Source organism: Globicephala melas, chromosome 11 (genome assembly GCF_963455315.2).
Source record: "Globicephala melas chromosome 11, mGloMel1.2, whole genome shotgun sequence".
Classification (NCBI taxonomy): domain Eukaryota; kingdom Metazoa; phylum Chordata; class Mammalia; order Artiodactyla; family Delphinidae; genus Globicephala; species Globicephala melas.
Genome location: NC_083324.2, coordinates 45,033,997 through 45,045,745, shown reverse-complemented (window position 1 = coordinate 45,045,745; position 11,749 = coordinate 45,033,997). Strand labels below are relative to the sequence as shown.

General features: G+C 50.9%; 1 protein-coding gene across 13 annotated transcripts in view; it reads right to left on the bottom strand.

The window, feature by feature from the left end:
- Positions 1-3,034: 3,034 nt before the first annotated feature.
- Positions 3,035-11,749, bottom strand: part of TRAK1 (trafficking kinesin protein 1) — a 104,555-nt gene continuing 95,840 nt past the window's right edge. For 9 of the 13 annotated variants that reach the window (XM_030846154.2, XM_030846147.3, XM_030846148.3 and 6 more), the window contains 2 exons: positions 9,029-9,131; positions 3,035-5,880 (listed from right to left, as the gene is read on the bottom strand). In XM_030846154.2, coding sequence (XP_030702014.1) covers positions 5,082-5,880; positions 9,029-9,131 — 902 coding nt within the window. In that variant the 3' untranslated portion in view covers positions 3,035-5,081. Of the gene's footprint in view, positions 5,881-7,518; positions 8,219-9,028; positions 9,132-9,362; positions 11,380-11,749 lie in introns of those variants that run through there. The other 4 variants (XM_060308617.2, XM_030846158.3, XM_060308615.2 and 1 more) reach the window with 4 other exon arrangements.

The window sequence follows — 11,749 nt, the reverse complement described above, 5'->3', positions numbered from 1 at the left end:
GTGATGGGGGTGAGGAGCTGCGCAGGGGTTCTGGAACATCTCCACTTTCTCAATCCCCTCAGGAAATGAGCTTGCCTGTCCTTGGATCCCCACACTCATCTGGGGCTTCCCCCGGACCCTGGACTTGGTTCAGGGACAGGGAAGGGGAAGGCTGCCGCAGCAGCTCCCTCCTTCCTGCATCAGCTTGGTGAACCTGTTTGGGCCCTGGGAGGCATGGAGTGGGGCATGGGGGAGAGGCAGTAAACAGTAGAAGGAAAAACTGCTAGGTTTTCCATCCAGATCTTTTTGTCCTATGCCAAAACAGATACTCGGCCTTTTCTTTCTTCGTAACTAAAAACCAAGACTTTGACATCTTTGTTTCCTGGTCCCATCAGCTGCCTCTTTGAGAACTTCCCTTTGGGCCATGGTGCCCTCCGGTCAAGCTCCCTGGGCAGGGGGCAGGGCTCAGATATACAGAAGGAATTTCGTCATAGAACAGGGAGGGGAAAACCAAACCACCTCGAGCAACCCTCTGCCACAGTCACAAGACGGAAGAATGCATTCATTTTTGTATTTACAAAACATATAGTACGAGGGTGCTTCCCACCTTTTGAGGGTTCCTTTTCTTGCACCTTCCTTTAAAAAAAATTCTTATTTGCTTTTGCAAGAAATATCTGAAGGTGACTTGCAGAGAGGCAGCAATCCCCTTTATTTTAACCCTTTGGCTAGTCTCTGCTAGGAAATAGGACATGTTTTCACATAGAGTACAAGGACTGAATTCAGGAAATTTAATATTAATACAATATTTTAAAATATACTCCCAATATTCAAATTTCTCCGATCATCCCAATCTTTTCTTGTATAGCATCTTTTCCAATTTGGGATCATGAATTGCATTCGTTGTCCCTTTATTCTGGAACAATTCCTCTTTCTTTCATGGCATTGATGTTTTTCAAGGGAACAGGTACATGGTTTTATAAAACGTCCCTCAATTTGGGTTCGTCAATTTGCCAACTTCATGATTCAGGTTTTGCATTTTTGGAACAGCTGCATAGAAGTGCTGTGTCCTTCCCAGGACATCACACATGAGTGGTACCTGATACCAGTTTGTCCCATTTGGGTAATGTTCAGTTGGATAACTTGTTTAAAGTGTTGCCCGACAGGTTTCTCCACTGCAAAGGTACCTCCCCAGCACTTTGAAAATTAATAAACATTCTATGGGAAGGTACCATGTATGTAAATATCCTGCTACCTAACAAATTCTTACCCAATAGTTTTAGCATCCACTGTTGTCTAAACGAGTTAGTTTTGCAAAACTGTGGCTTTTCTAACTCTATTGTCCCTTCTACTCAGCATTCTACTTAGAAGCATGCATTCCAGGCTCCTTTTCCCATCCCTCCTCCCCTTGGAATGCCCTCCCCACTTGGCAAATCCTGCCCATCCTGGAAACCCAGATCCAGGGTCACCTTGTCTCAAAGCCTTCCCCGCCCCAGCCGGTAGATTAACCCACCCACGCTCTCTCTCCACTTCAGGCAAGGTGGCTACAGCTACAGCTGTCTGGCCTCCCTGAGCTCGAGATAGGGAGACACCGGGGAGGGGAACCCACTCCTCCCACGGCAGGACTCCCACCCGAACTCCGCCTGATCGAGCACAGTGGTTCTCAGAGCCTAGTGAGCCCCAGGACCCCTTGCCGGGCTTGGTGAAACACATACCTGGACCCTACCCCCTGGGATTCTGATGCAGCACCCCAAAACCTCACTGGCTTAACAACAAAAGTGGGTTTCTCCTTCAGAGCATATGTCAAATGCTAGAGGGCAGGGAGTCTGGTCCACACAGAGACCCAGGATAATGGTGGCTCAGCCAACTTGTGATGCCATCATTTCAACATGTGGCTTCAGAGCAAGAGAAGAGCAGAGAAAATCATGCATGGACTTTTCTCTGCTCACAGCTCACTGGCCAGAACGAGTCCTGTGCCCTGCCCACTGCAAAGTGACTGGGAAACATGGGGATCAGAAGGGCCATTTGGTGACACTGGTTTCTCTGCCGTAACCATGCTCCCCTTCTCTACTGGCACACAGCCATGCAGACCTTCTCTCTGTTCCTCAAACACACCACATGCTTTCCTACCTTTGGGCCTTTGCACCAGCTGCTCTCTCTGCCTAGATGCCCGTGTGCCGGCTCTCACATGGTTGGCTCAAATGCCACCTCCTTGGAGAGGCCTTTCCTGACTGCCCAAAGTAGCCAGCCCATCTCTCACGCCAGCCTATTTCAATTCTCTGTTGAAATAGGCCTTATTATGCCATGTTTGGGGTCATCCCTCTCTTATTAACAGTTTCTCCATGAGAGAAACTGATCACTTATCACCATGTCCCACAGATGTTCAAAACACATCTCCCTCAGCTCATCAACCCTAAGGTGTATTACTATTCCCATTTTACAGGTTAAAAAAATGGAGGACCCAAACAGAAGTGGCTTGCCCAAGGTCACACCACTACCAAATGGTAGCACCTGATTGAAATCCATGCCGCCACCACCCACTACTGTTTGCTTGTGTGATTTCACTGCTCCCAAATATTAAGGTGGCAGAAAATTTTATTTTATCCTTTTGTTCTCCATATGGTGATCCTCCACTGTGCTTGGTTTTTAAGTCTCAACAAGTTCTATGGGGGGCAATTTGGCAACATCTATCTGGGAATATATCCTACAGATATGCTCATGTATGTGGAAAATTACACATACGCAAGACTTTTTCATTACAGTGCTGTGAGAGCAAAAATTTGGAATTAACTTAAAGGTCCAAGGGGGTGTGTATGTATTCACAGTGGGCATGTGCACGTGGTGGAGTAGTATGCAGCCCTGAAAAGTGAGAAAGAGCTTCAGGTTCTGATTGGAAGGTTATCTAAGGGAATGTATTACATTAAAAGAAAGGTGGGTTATGACAGAAGTATATGACTTTCGTTTCAGTTCCCCCAAGAGCTGCATACCTTCAAGTCTTTCATAGAGATTGTCTCCTCAATGAAAAGAACAAAATACAAATCAGAATAGCAGTGTGCTTTCCATCATTTGAACTTATTTTATTGGTACTCACTAGCAAATAAAATTTAATTGTTGATTTTGGATGCATTACAACACACTTTTTGGTAGTGGGTGCACAATGTTGATCATTTATTAACTATACTAAATACTGCAACCTCCGAATTGTTGATTTTTACACGGGTATTTCCTTTATGATGATGGGTGGCCCCTCTCTCTGAATACATAAAATGGTCCGTTCCATCCATGGTTTTCATATTCCTTTGTTATTCTACCTACGGCTTTAAAATACATTCAAATAAAAAGATATAAGTTCCTTGCAGTGAGTGCACACATACCACAGCGAGGAGAGTTGAAAACACAATTAACCAACACCCTCGTGTTCAGAGAATAAATAGCATGAAATCATAGGACCAAAGCTTGCTCCTGGGGACTTTCTCGAAGTATCTTCAGTGGACGTAAGGTCACACTCACTCAACTGAAGGATACGTCTTTTGCCAAGGGTGGCGGGAGGAGGGTAATGGGGGGTGCAAATGACAATTTCATTTTCCTATGGTGCTATCCTTCCATAAATGTCTGGAAGAAATGGCCACAGAGCACTGTGATATGCAGTGCAGTCCTCAGATCAGAATAAATAAATGACCTGCTTGGATTGGAAAGCCGCAGGCGCACCGTGACCGAGCTGGAGAGGACAGAAGATGTTTGTTTAAAATACAGCACACACAAATAATAAATAGAAGTTTGAAACTGAGTCAGTGACGGCGATGGGACCAGACTCCCTGTCCATTCATGGTTCTTCTCACAACACCTCTACCTTTTCCCAAGGATGAAAAGTGGTACAAGGACACAAAGGGCTTTTGGGGACCGCTCTGTTCTGAAACAAGAGGGCAAAACGTGTTTTGAGGGCATCGAACGGCTGCAGAAGAAGACCACAGACATGAAAGCAGGCTCACCAGTCTAGGGTCCAGAACAAGGACCAGAACAAGAGGACCGCCAAAGCCTCATTTCTCTGTGAACCAGTCTGGTGTTACCTTTGGCCGCGGTTCTTCTCTTTTACTGTCGACAAAATTTCATCCACCACCTTTCCCCAACCCCCTTTCCTTATGATCCTATTGTTAAAATCGCCTTGGTCTTAATTTGGTTGTGACACTGGGTCCCAGAAATAAGCTGCTATCTCATGAGCGGCTTGGTGTGTCTGAAACTTGTATTTTGGTGTCACAGAACCACAGAGAGAACATTCACTGCGACTTCCCATCTAGTACCATTACTTCCCTGCATATATTAAAAAAAAAAAACAAAACAGAAAAAGAAAACAAATCACACAGAACACACAGGGGCTGCCAAACGGGGCAGCAGGAGTGTAAATACATTCTCTTTCAGGTCAGACGTCTGGCCCGACGGTGGATTACAAAACACGGAGGGATGAATTCAGGTTGAAGGCATGAGAAGAAAAAGTCACAGCTCAAGAAAAGAAGCGACCGTCCGTTGGGGCCGAGCCGTGATGGTCTTGAAGAAGCTGGGACCCAAGAAAGAAAGAACAGCTCTCCCATCGTGAAAGCTACGGCAGCTGCACGTGGCAGCGGACGGAGGCCCCTTACGCTCTTACAGGGAGGGTGAGACGAGGTGCCCAGTGACACCAGGCGGCACAGCCACTGTGCTACGTGACAGCTCAGGATGCGTGGCTCCGGCAGCCAGCCACTTCACTGGTTTCCTATCCATGGGATAAGAACACACGTGGGGGTTTCAACGCTTCTCAAAGGAAAGAAGGAGGAAAGACACCGGGCTGCCCCTGCCCCCGGCCAGCACGGGCCAAGTCCTCAAGAGAGCGATGTCGGTGCTGGGGTGCTTCCCGTGGGATTCGAAGGAAGGGCAGGGCAGATACAGGTCTCCAAGTCCTATGTACACATTATACAGAGTCTCCACTCTGCCCCCATTAGGCACGAGGTTGATTTGTCTAGCTCAGGAGGGGATGGGCAGAGGAGAGCAGAGGAAGCGTGCGCAGTGAAGGGGGAGGGGAGGGAGGGGAGAGCAAGACTGGTTTCCTCTAGGGGAAGGGCCTTCTCCCAGCCTCACCGTAAGCTAGTTTGTTTGGGGAGTTTAGCACCCATCAAGATGCCCGAGGTGAGCGTCACGGGGGCTTTCATCTGCATGCTGGACCCCACCATGGTGGGGAAGCTGCGGTTCCGTCGGATGCCACTGTTGAGCTGGAGCCCGCCGATGGCACTGGTGACAGTGGGGCATCCAAGGGGCAGGCCCTCAGGTACCAGGCCTCCGGGGACAAGGGCCTGCGTGGGGCCCGGGGGCCCACAGAGGAGAGGTCCCTGGTCCTCAGTCAAGGTGGGGACGTGGGCTCGCCCCGAGTTCACCACTTTGGCCACACCAAACCTCCTAACTTTGTCCACGAGGTTAAGGTTGGAGACAGACACATCGGTCTGGCTTTCGCTGCTCCGGACAGGCTTCTTCTCCCTCACCTCCCTCAGGATGGAGCTGGCTGGCTTGGAAGCCAGGAAGTTGTCGTAGGGAGGGCTCGTGCACTTGAACTCGAAGGAGGGCGGGGAAGACATGGGCGACTGCATAGGCGAGTTGGGCGGGGTAGAGGGGATCACGGCCATCCTGGGGGTGTAGGAGTGTAGGAGAGAGCCCCGGCCGGCCCTGTCCCAGCTCTGGGGGTCGTAGACAGCCGCGGAAATGCCCCGCTCCTTCAGCAGCCACACCAGCCCCAGGGATGTGCTCATGGTGGTTGTGGACTCACGGACGTTAGTGAAGGATTCGGCCAGGCTCAGTCTCCGCGGAGTGCATGGCGTGGCCACCGGCGTGGACTTCAAGTGGCTGCTGCTGCCACAAGCTGGAGTCGGGGCCGAGTTAAGGCTGATAAGAAAAGACAGGTCATTGATCAGAAAACGCCCATGAGCACCAAGGAAGCAGTCCGTGGCCAGCCGCCTGCAGGGGTGCAGCGCAGGCCTAGGACATGCTAAGGGGACTCCCCCAGCCCAGGCTCCCCAGGTGCCTCTTTCCATGTCTGCTTTTCCTCTCACCAAAGGGGCCATGGATTCCCCGAAGTGGGGACGTGGTTTAAGTTAAGGAAGCTGCATGTGATTTCCCTCTTTCAGCCCTAGAGGGTGGGTACAACTGCCCCCTTTGCAGGTGAGGGAACTGAGGCTCAGCTTAGGTGACTTACTCAACGTCACACTCAGCTACTCAGTGGAAGACCCTGGATTTAAACACAAGTCTGAGTGACCCCAAAGATAAGGGGAGGAAGGCCTTCAGCAGAGAGGCTTTCTGTCCCTACCAAATTTACTCAGATTCCTGCCCTCCTTCCCAGTAGCCGCTTCCCTGAGGCAAGACGTTAACCAGGGCTACGGGATATGGGAGTTTATCCTGGGAATGGCCGAAGCAGGTGGGACATCTCGGTGGAGGACCCTAGGACCTCTAGTCCTTCTCCCGTGGGTGCCCAAGTCCACCTTGATGAGTGGAGTTATTGGGACAGAGCGAGCCACGTCACGTATTATCAGATCTTCATCTATGGAACCACCTAGAAAAAGGCCCACTGGGTGTATGAAACCTGGTTACTAAAGGAAAAGTGGAAACATTCGTCTACTCATGCCATGCTGACTGAGGACCCACTATGTTCCAAAAGCTGGTATCCAGCAGTGAGGGAGTTAGGGCAGAAGGTGTAACAGAGGGGCAGCAGCGGGGAATGCACTGCTGTCTGCCTGAAAACCAGGAGAGATCCACTTTTAACAACTGCTTCAGGGATGGAGGGAGGCCACCCAGGCACAGAGGCCCTGAGCTGCTGCTGGATGAGCAACTGAGCGGCACAGAAAACACATCCCTCCTGACGGTCTCATGAGATCTGCCCTGGCACCTGCCTAAGGACGCAGCAGGGGCTGCAGGTGCCCCTGGGAACAGGCAGCTGGGTGGTCTGTGGGAGCCGGGGGATAGAGCCCTCTCTCCCCAGCCTGACAGGGGACAGGCCACATACCTTGGACAAAGCACCAACTTAGGGAAAGGGGAGGAAGGGGATGGGCTCTGGAGCAGGTCCTTGGAATGAGTGGAGCAGGGCACCCTCCTGCAGGAGGGACAGGTCAAGGGCAAGTACAAGCGGAGGCATCACTTGGCTGCACACTCAGGTGACCTCACCACTGGCCAGTCTGCACAGGGTGAGGAACCCAGAACAGGCCTGTCTCACACAAGCTCGGGACTGGGGATGCTGGTGGGTCGGGAGTACTCAGAGGAACATGGGATTAGAAACCACAGCAGATTCCTAAGGTTAAAAGGTGGATTCTTCAAAAGGCACAGGTGGGGCTTCCCTGTTGGTGCAGTGGTTGAGAGTCCACCTGCCGATGCAGGGGACACGGGTTCGTGCCCGGGTCGGGGAAGATCCCACATGCCGCGAAGCGGCTGGGCCCGTGAGCCGTGGCCGCTGAGCCTGCGCGTCTGGAGTCTGTGCTCCACAACGGGAGAGGCCGCAACAGTGAGAGGCCCGCGTACCGCCAAAAAAAAAAAAAAAGGCACAGGTGGAATTCTACAAAATTGACCTACAAGCAATAGAGGGCCCAAAAAAATCTGGACTTAAAATCTTGTTCACAGAGCCATTCCTAGGGAGATCCTCTATCTTGTTTCACGCTGCCATTCTTTCAAACTCAGGTAAAAAGCCTTTTCTTACTACTGACTTCTCAGGCTTTTTCATCCCTGACGAGGCCAGAAGGACTTAGAGAAGAAGGCAGGAGTGTGGTGCTGAGTCCTACGGCTACAGTCAGAAGGGCACCAGGATGCCAGCCTCTCCCAGGGCGAAGCTCTGTCCAGTGGTTTTAAACACGATCTCTTCAAACATAAAGCTGAGGGATAGGGAAGCCGGGTTCTCCAGAGGCAGGAAGGGAGACGGAGAGACAAGCTAAAATTTCGAGGTCCCCTTCCGGTGAGAACCTCGGTTAGACCTGTATTAGTGCTGGCACTCGGAGTGACTGGGGCATTTAGACAGGTTAGGGGTATCCGTTGTCAAGGCCGAGTTAGCCAGGCACAATCAGAGACACATCCACGCCTACATCGTGGGTTAGTGGCGGCCACGCGTGTACACACAGCTCCTTCACGGGGCCCTGCTGGTGGTGTTCTCACCCCCTGCCTTGCCCGCGGGCTCACTCTCTGCCCTACATCTGCTCTCAGCTCAACGGGGCCTGGGGCTGCTTCGTCGTCCTCCTCACATGACCTGCGGAGAATTATTCATCATTGAAGGTGCTCCTTGGGGCAGCTGCTCCCTCCGAGCTGGCCCTGCTCGCCTCTCTCCCGTAAGTTACCTTCCACTCACCCTGCCACCTCGTACCACAGAGAAACCAGCTGATGGGGTCACGCTACCACGTTGGGGGAGACCATTTTCCCTTTTACTGGAAGCTCTGAAATCCAGCCAAGCTGACCGCACCCCACCCCACCCCCCCGCCCAGGCCATACAAGTCCTCTCGTCCTATGGTACCAACTCTTATCGCTTCTCGGAGGTGCCCAAGGGAAATGGACCACGCTGGGCATGTGGTTCCATTCAAGTTTTATCATTTCGGTCATTACAGGGTGGCTGTGATGCATGGCCCCTGGGGCCATCGCCAGAGGCATAAGTGCTACCACAGGGCTCAGTAACTCCATTCCGTGAAAGAACACGTTCTACTGACAAACTTCGGGGCAAAAAGCCAACAACTTGGACTTAGGGGCTGTGGTAGTGCCCTAAACTTCAGCTGGTTGAGAAGGGACGTAAGAATCTTCCACGGCCAATAAAAGAGCAACTAAAAGTGGGTCCAGGTCTCTCTATCTGTGCTGGATCTGAATCAATAGGGGTCTTGATTCAAAAAGAAAGAAAGAAAGAAAAGAAGATGGGACTCAGAACAGGCGACTGCAGTGCTTGGGAGATGCTTCCACTGGCTGGGGGTAGATTTGAAGGAGCCTCTCTACTTTGGCTTTCCTCAACGTTAAGTCTCACAGGGAGTGTCTCAACCTCACCCCACCCTGCCCACCCCCCGGCCGGGTCCCTTACCTTGGTGTGACCCGCGTGAGCTCGTCTGAAGGGTGCAGGATGCGACAGGTGGTGAAGGTGAAGGTGGAGTTTGTCTGTGACATGCACTTCCCAGGGTGGTGGGCTAAATCGGGGTGGGGGGGAAGGGAGGAACAAAATATAGTCCTTGCATCCAAGTACACCCATGAGAAAAGTCAAAATCCCGCATGACCCTGGACAGATGCAAGAAGCGATGGGCTACCTTGTGAACTGGATCTGGGCGAGGAAGGTGAAACGCAAATGTTCTGGATCGAAGGTGGTCCCTCAAAAATAACCACACTTTTGAGCACTGGTGTGCAGAGCATCGAATTCCAGCTTCCAAACCAGTCCAGACAGGGTTTCCCATCAGCGTTCTTTGGCCAGTAGTGGATCCAGTTTGAAGGGCTAATGGGCCCTTGGGGGTAAATTTGGGTTCCCTCCTCAGAGGTCCAAATCGGCTTCCTTCTTTTGTTGCTTTACTTTTCTTTTCATTGGCAAGTAGGTGCCAAACTCTGCCAAGGGGAGGGGAGAGGTGCAGGGCAGGGAGGGGCACTCGCGCCTGGGAACAGGGCAAGGCTCACGGGCTCCCTTTTCTGTTTACACAAAAAGGGGCTTGAGGAAGCTGGCTCCACTACTGTCTAACTGTGGTCGACAGGGAGGGAGATGGGGCCTCAGCTGCCTCAGCAACAACGTGGCAGGAGTCCCAGGGCCTGGGTTCTCCGTGGGGCTGAAGTCCCAGGACCTGGGCTGGGCTGACACACAGTGGTGCAAAGCAGCACCAGTCCCCCTGGGCTGCTTTCTTGCCATCTCTAGGATGTCTGGTTTCTGATGAAAATGAGACAGAACAAGTCGTCCTCAACTTATTTCCTCTGAAAGCTCCAAAGAGTTGTTAAGGCAGCTGAAAGACTAAGATCTGGAGCGAAGTAAATCACAGAAGCGTTAGGACCATGCACCAGAAAGCCGGCAGGGGATAAGGAGGAATAGAGTCTACGGGAGACATCATGATTGTAGAGGTCATCCTCATTCATAACTCAAATGTAAAAAAAGAAGAGAGAAAAAAAGGAAAAATGATGCTGCTCCCAATAGCATGCAAGGTGAGGTCTGGGTCAGCCCCCCCTCCCCACCCACTCCACCCCTGCAGCCTCTCAGCCCCCAGAGACCTCCTTGGGAGACAACGGATTAGGATATCGGAGGCCATGAGCACGCTGAAGATTCGAAAGGCTGGAACTAGAATCTTCTAGCTCTTTATGGCAAGTTTTCTCTTGGATTTGACAAAAAGGAAAAGGAAAACAAACCAGAAGAGATCGGTGCCCCGAACCTACAGATCCACACACGGGTGATTGTATCTTAAAACAAAAAGAAAAGAAAAAACTAGAACCCAGATGAAACAAACAAACAAAAACATGTTGGAGACACGCAAATTGAAGGCAGGCAGGACACAGCCAAGGCACAAAAATGGTGGCAGTGACTCAGGAGCTACGCAAGGCTGGTTTCCCGATTATTGTGGTCCAATCCATGTCTTTGTGTCAAGGAAGGCTCCCATGGCCCCTGGCATGGCAGCCAGCACCACGGCCACAAAAGCAAACTCTCAGCCACTGGGAGCTCCAGGCAAAGCAGGAGGGGGGTGGAAAGCACACGTAGAAATAGCCTTTATGCATCTTGGTTTCTCAAGCCAAAAAGTAATGGTTTAGGAACTCAGATAATTGAGAAATGACTGCAAGCAAAACAAAAATGTTAGAAGCTATGAAGAAAAGGCAACCAACCAATCACGATTCTCTGATTGCAATAAGGTCTAGAAGCAAAAGCAACAAAAAACCTGAGAAAAGCATTCCGAATAACAGGCGTGAGGGGTTATTTGGAAGGGAGGAAAGAAAAGTGCAGTAAGTGGAAGTAATTAAGACAGAACAGTTGAAAGAGAGAGAACATTTTTTAAAAAAATCAAACAAAAGCAAGGCTTGATTTAAACTTAGAAGTGTACCCCATTTAAATAAATACATGGCCAGAATATCAAATCAAAAGGTCACACGTGTTCACCTTCTCCACCCCATTACATATCGGATCTTCAATCGCAACAGTTAGTGTGAGATGGACATTTTAGAGAGACAGTTGCATCAGCAGAAGCAAAACCCATCTTATTGCAAATGGGTTTTGGGAATAGGAAAAGGCTGCTAAAATTCAGAGGTCATCATTCCCCAGAAGCGATGGACAGCTTTAGAAGACCAAGGAAAATCAACAACAAGGATCAAAAGTGCCAAAGCCAGAGGTTCGGCCCCTCCGCAATACCACTGGGACGCCTGGACCGGCCAGCTCTCCGAGTCACCACTGCCCACCGGGCCGCTGCAGCATCTCCCTTCCTTGGGACACAACACAGAGACAGTGAGTCACCCGAGGCTCCTTGAGCTGCTGGGGGCTGATTCCTACAGTTCTGTGAACAGGAGAGAGCAAATTCCCAAAGCAGGAGGCACTGACAGAGTCTTCTAGGCAGGGAGCAGGGGCTCAGTGGGAGCGCTCACTACTGCAGTCACCACTGCACCCCAAAGCCCTGCCTTAGGTGCTGTGGGTTGACCGCATGCTGCTCGCTTGGGGCCTCCAAGGACAGGGGTTTGGGATTTAATGTTCTGACTTCCTACTTAAATCCTCATTCCTTTTCTCGGTCTGACTGGAGGACTGCAGTGTCGTGAGCCAAAAGTGTTAACACTGACAAGTACTTTCATCAAGTATTTT